Source organism: Quercus lobata, chromosome 1 (assembly GCF_001633185.2).
Source record: "Quercus lobata isolate SW786 chromosome 1, ValleyOak3.0 Primary Assembly, whole genome shotgun sequence".
NCBI classification, from domain to species: Eukaryota; Viridiplantae; Streptophyta; class Magnoliopsida; order Fagales; family Fagaceae; genus Quercus; species Quercus lobata.
The window spans coordinates 1191726-1198033 of NC_044904.1; the positions used below are offsets into that span (position 1 = coordinate 1191726).

Here is a 6308-nt window from a genome sequence, read left to right on the forward strand (position 1 = left end):
GTGGTTTGATTTAATGAAAGTTCTATAGTCTGTTTATCAAAAAATATATATATACAAGCCTTGCACATAGTGTGAGTTATATGCTAGTATGTAATAGGTTGGACGTTTTATGCATGGTCTATCTTCTTTTTTTATCTTTCTACCTAATTAATTAATTAAATTGTGTCAATGATGGTCAAAGTCAGTCAGAAAGTACAAAAACAGCAGCCTACATAGAAAAATCGATTTTTTGTGCTGAACTATATATTTATCTAGTTGCAAGCAATTGGAATCTCAGTATTTATCAATTAGTTTTGATAGTGATTTGTAATTTGTTTTTATTTATTCAATATTTAAATTCAACTCTTCTACTAGTATAATTTTTGCCATAAGAGGATATTCATAAGAGATAGACATAATATACATGTTTAATTTATTTTGTCATTACTCTTGGTGTCATTATTTGGATGATGTAGCTGAGTAGCTGACAACAAAATTTATAATCTGCAGTATAAAATTTCAAATGGAAAATTCTAATTTCAGTAGCCCGTGGGAAAGACAAGCAAATTGTTTATCAGTTCTTATTACTTCTTACTCGAGGCTCCAAAGATTCCCTATTCCCGATACTGGGTCAAAATTGGGAATTAGTATTGTTTGCCAAACAATATAATTAGTAGGCACTGTTTTCAAATTATATTTCATACTAACATCTCGAGTCTCAAAAACTCGATTTTGGGCCTATAAATCGAGTCTCAAAGACTCGGTTTTCATGTTTGGATCAGATTTAAGCTGGCCCGATTTCACGTGGCGTCTACTTGGAAATCGAGTTTTAGAAACTCAATTTATATCTGTAAAACATTGAAAAAAATTTCAAGTGTCTGGAGTACAAAACACAGATCAACCACCATCAACCACCACCAAATAGAAGCATAAACTAGCCACTATCAACCCACAAATCCGAGCATTAATCCAACAATTCAGCATAAATCCAACCAAATCCACCCCCAACAACCACCTAAAATCTAGATTAAAAAAATAAAAACCCCAAAACCCACAACCCATTTGGCTTGTTGATCGGGGTTCTCTGCAAGAAAATCCAAAAACCCACAACGTGGTTGGAGTTTGGGTGACTATGGGTTGACCAGATTGGTGGTTTGGAGTTTGGGTGGCTGTGGGTTGGCTGGATCGGGTGGTTGTGGGTTGATGCCTGGGTTGTGTGGCGTGGGTCTGGCGCAGTGGTGTGGTGGTGGCGGGGTCTGGCTAGATCGGGTGGCTATGGGTTCTTTGGCTTCTAGTCAGGTCTGCGTGGTGACATGGGGGTTTGCCATGGTGACTATGGGTTGACTGGACTGGTGGTTTGGAGTTTGGATGGCTGTGGGTTGATGCCTGGGTCACACGGCGTGGGTTTGGCACGGTGGTGCATTGGTGGTGGCGTGGGGGTTTGCCATGGTCTGATGAATGGTGGGGTGGGGTGGGGTAGGGGGAATGGTTTGTACATGAGAGACCAAATCTGGATTTTAAATCATGTACTGAGAATAGTTTATAAATCGAGTCTTAGAGACTCGATTTCCAGGTGGACACCACGTGGAAAAAATGCCAAATCAGACATGATCAGAACACTGAAACCGAGTCTTTGAAACTCGATTTATAAGCCCTAAATCAAGTCTTTTAAACTTGAGATGTTAGTAAAAAATATAGTTTTGTAACAATGCCTACTAATTATATTGTTTGGCAAACAGTGCTAATTCCCAATTTTGGCCCCTTTGGTCATCTAAGACCTCTTTACTCTAAGTTTCATGCTCTTAAAAGAATTAAAAGAAAAGAAAAACTTAAGCTTTTTGGAAGTTGTGCTAAAAAGGGTAAATCGGATTTGAGTGAAAATAGCATGTTGTTAAAAAAAGTGTTTAATGCTCTTAACTCATTATCTATGTACATCTCCGGTTCTCATTCTTCCAACCCTCGTCTCACTTCTCATGGGACACCTATTCCAAACAATTGTTCTGTTTGGATGAGGAAGGATTCCTATGGTTGAGCCTTTTGCTCTTTTGGTCTTTGATCTAATTATTTCAATCTTTGTAGGACCCTTCATGCGTTGAATGTCATATCTTTATGCATTTTGTGCATCTTGCATTTCTTTATATGCATTACTTTTGTTTTTTATTTTACTTTTATGTTTTAGTTTTGTGTGAATAAAAAATCCAAAACCACATAAAAAGTGAAAAATTCAAAAAGTTTGATCGTATATGTTTGAGCACATATCTCTTGTAAGTTTAGCCTTATACCTCCGTACTAATGGCTTAATGCATTTATGAGCTTAGCTTGTTTTGTATGCACATCTATCTTTGTGGGAAAAATCTTGACATCTATGTGTGATTGTTGTAAATTGATCTTCAAACTTGTCATGAATGATTAGCTAATGGTTTTGTTGATCTTGAGACTTGCATAGACTTGTGCCTATATATCTTCCCACTCTTTTATTTTTTTTGCTTAACAATCTCAACCAATGTTATTCTCAAAATGAAAAGAGATAATGAGCTGTAAAAGGCATCACACATACTAGTATTTGACTAGGAAAAAGGGAAAATGACTTTTATGAAAATGTATGGTGCCCAAAAGCCAAAAGCTTACTAATCAAATTGAAATATAAAAAATTTCAAGCATCGATCTCAAAATGAGATGTATTGTTCCAAAACAATCAAATGTTATGAAATGTATGAAGCCAAATGAAAAGCTTCAAAATTATGTTTCAAGTTTTATGGGAGCTCATATATGCATACTTCTATAATTGAGATTGGTCACTCTTCCTCGTGCTAATTATGTATGTCTTGGTTAAATTGATCATTGAAACTTCACATTAGACTAAGGACTATCTCATCTTTGATACCCACACACATCACACATGTCTATGTTCAATGAATGCATTATTCATTCATGTGATTGTACTTGATTAAATGTGTTGCACTTACTCAATCATATGTTGATCAAACACAAAAAGATTTTTGAGTATTTTAATTGTTTTTGGAAAGTGTTTTTGTTTTGAAAATTTTCAAAAATTTCAAAAACTATGCAACTCTGTTTTGGCGACTCACTCTCACGGGTCAATCCAGTCGTGAGACCCTAGTTGTGAGCTTACCCAGAAGCTCTCGCGACTCTCTAGCGAGTCAAGCCCCCAGTCGCGAAAAAGACTTAGAAAAATTTCAATTTTCTGGGTTTTTAGCATTTTCGCAACTCACTTTGACAACTGGTTCACGAGTGGAAGCTCTAGTCGCAAGTTTACTTAAAATGATTTGCAACTCCCTTCGTAACCTACTCGTGAGTGAACCTTCCAGTCGCGAAAAACACAAACAAATTTTTCAAAATTTGTCACACAGGATTTTGGCGACTTGACCTGGCGACTCTCTTGCAACTTATTTCAGTCGCGAAAAACGTGTGTTTTGCACAAATAGGGTTATATCCAAGACAATTTTCAAAAACTTTTCAATTTTCCCTCGTATCACGTGCTGTTTGATGTTGGAATATGGTTTGTTGATATTTTGTTAAGTTTGATGTATGGGATTTGTTGGTTTTGGTAGTATAATGCCTAATATACATGTTTTTCATGTTTATTTCTCATTTTTGTGCATTATACCATGTTTGTGTTATGTTGTGCATATCATGTCCATGATAAAATGTCTCGTAGACATTTTCTTGTGTTTCTGTGGATTCCATAGAATACAATGGCTGTAGGGATAATCATGTTTCTTTGATTTTTGAAACATCATATGATTATGTGTTTTTACACGTTGACTTAATTTGCACACACTTTGCATTTGATGCACACACACACACATACTCTTTGACATGATTGAGTGTTCAATGTCATGATTCTATTTTTATGTCCATTATGCTAGTACTAACTTGTTGCTAATCAAGTTTGTTGCCCTTTGCATTTCATCTTGCTCTTTGATTTGACTAGATACAGCTTGATAATGTCTCCATTCAAGAAATTAGTTGTGAAAGGAAGTAGTAGCAAAGGAAAAGAATCGGTGATTGACCTTGATAGCTTCACTCCTAAGTCAAAGAAGACTCGATCATCGACATGATATTATGATGCTAACAAGTTCAGATCATACACCACATCTCAAAATTTTGAAATGGTTTGCATGAAATGTTTTGCAACCAGTCGCGAGGTTGAGTCGCTAGAATGCCCATTTTGGGGTGCTGAAGGTATCAATGTTTATACTACAAGGCCCAGCACTAGAGGGACCCAAGCTATGGGAGTTCATTTGGGTTCATTTGTAGCCCAAATTGGTGTGGTTATGTCTGATATAGCTTGCTTGAAGAATACCAATTCTGATTTATCTTCTATGCCTACTCTAGAACAAATTGAGTCAATAATTAAAGTCTACTCTCTATGGGTGTACTTTCATCCTGATGAAAAATACCTGCCTTCTTCAGTGGAATGGTTTTTTGAGACAATGGGGGACTATTATATAAGAGAGGGGACGAGGGGAAATTCTTATTCTCAAAAAACCATTCCACTGAAGCAAGCAGGTATTTTTCATTAGGATGAAAGTACACCTATGGAGAGTAGGCTTTAATTATTGGCTCAAATTGTTCTAGAGTAGGCATAGAAGATAAATCAGAATTGGTATTCTTCAAGCAAGCTATATCAAACATAACCACAAATTTGGGCTACAAATGAACCCAAATGAACTCCCATAGCTTGGGTCCCTCTAGTTCTGGGCCTTGTAGTATAAACATTGATACCTTCAGCACCCCAAATCTAGTTGAAATGCTCACATTGCTCAGTGAGCTCAGTTTTAACACAACTTATTTTATCTAGGGATGGCTTCTGAGTTGCGTTTGTGACAACAAGCCCTAAGGCTTTGTAACCATTTAGGCATTTTGTAAACCATCTTGATCGACATCTGATGAATACATGTTGCTCCACACATAATTGTAATCCACTAGAGCCTTCATATTTCCACGTAAGTACCTATCGAAGGCTAGTACAGATCATCCAGTGAAGGGCTTGTTGTTGGGTTGGCTATAGTAACCTAGCACCTTGTTTCCTTGTGCTGCATCATCAGTTGTTGAGGGTTCAAAGAATGTTGCTCCAAGGTTGTCTGGACCACCTGAACGAGTCCTCCAAACTACTTCGAAATTTGTTGCTTCTAACACTATTAAATCTCCCAGACTCAGAAACCTAGTTGCAAATCTTGTTCCTATTGTAATATAGAACACCAAAAAAATAAAATAAAATAAAAATTACACATGTTGCCCACACTTACTAAACCGTTCTCACAATTTTAAGACTACGACTTACTATTGTTGTTATATACAACATATAGTGTTCCAACAAAAGAGAATATAGGGTCAGACTTATTACACACTAGTGTATGTTTACATGCAAGTGTTAAATAACGCATTAAAATTGTGAGTTTAATTTCGAAACAGTTAGTTAGACCCACAATTTTAGTGTGTGATAAACACGGCCTAAACGAATATACAACACCAATTAAATTTTAGTCTCAAAATTTTGAAAATGGTTAACGGAATCAATACAATAAAGATGATATCGAGAGATATATACCTGATGGCCAAATTGGTAATGGAGCTGGTAGCTTAAAAATGGTTTCAACGGGCAATGGTGGATTTGCTTTAGGACATAGTGACATTCTGCATATAACACAAATACCATCTCCAACTACCATAATAGCCAATAATGTGATCACAAAAGAAGCAAATTTCGCTAAATTCATTGGGAATAAGTGGGTCATCTCAGCTTCTTTTTTATTTTTTTGATCAACTACCAAATTTCTGTGTCATGGAAGAAATATTGGGTTTGAGTAAAAAATTCCCAAACTTTTCCTCAATTTCACTTTTGCTGGGGCCTTTCTTTTATAGTTTCCCTTCACTATTTTTGTTTACCTTTTTTAAGTACCTTTTTATTTACTATTTTTTTGGTATATTTATATTTTACTATTTTAAAAAGGAAAGTGCTACTAGGTTCATAATATTTTCACAACATTGCTATGTTCCTAAGATTTTCAAAACATTTTTCTATAATTGATAGCAACCTTAAAAATGAGTTAGAATATTCTTAACTTTCCTTATCCAGGTTAGCATGAGACGAAATAAAATTGATTTTCAGAAAATTTTAGAAAAAAAAACCTCTAAAAAAGTAACCCATATTTTAGAGGAGGTTGGCTATAGTAGCTTTCTAGAATATTTTCCCCTAAATACTTTTACCCTTATAGCTATTATTTTCTAAATAAATGCTGAACACATATTTGACAACTTGTTTTCCTTTAATAGAAGAATTGGAGTTTGAATATTCCTCCCTC

General features: G+C 35.5%; 1 protein-coding gene across 1 annotated transcript; it reads right to left on the reverse strand.

The window, feature by feature from the left end:
- Positions 1-4672: 4672 nt before the first annotated feature.
- Positions 4673-5737, reverse strand: LOC115963124. Its single transcript, XM_031082049.1, has 2 exons — positions 5555-5737; positions 4673-5186 (listed from the first exon to the last, which is right to left on the reverse strand). The coding sequence occupies exons 1-2, from the start codon at positions 5721-5723 to the stop codon at positions 4978-4980; spliced, it is 378 nt and encodes a 125-aa protein (XP_030937909.1). The 5' UTR covers positions 5724-5737; the 3' UTR covers positions 4673-4977.
- Positions 5738-6308: the final 571 nt, after the last annotated feature.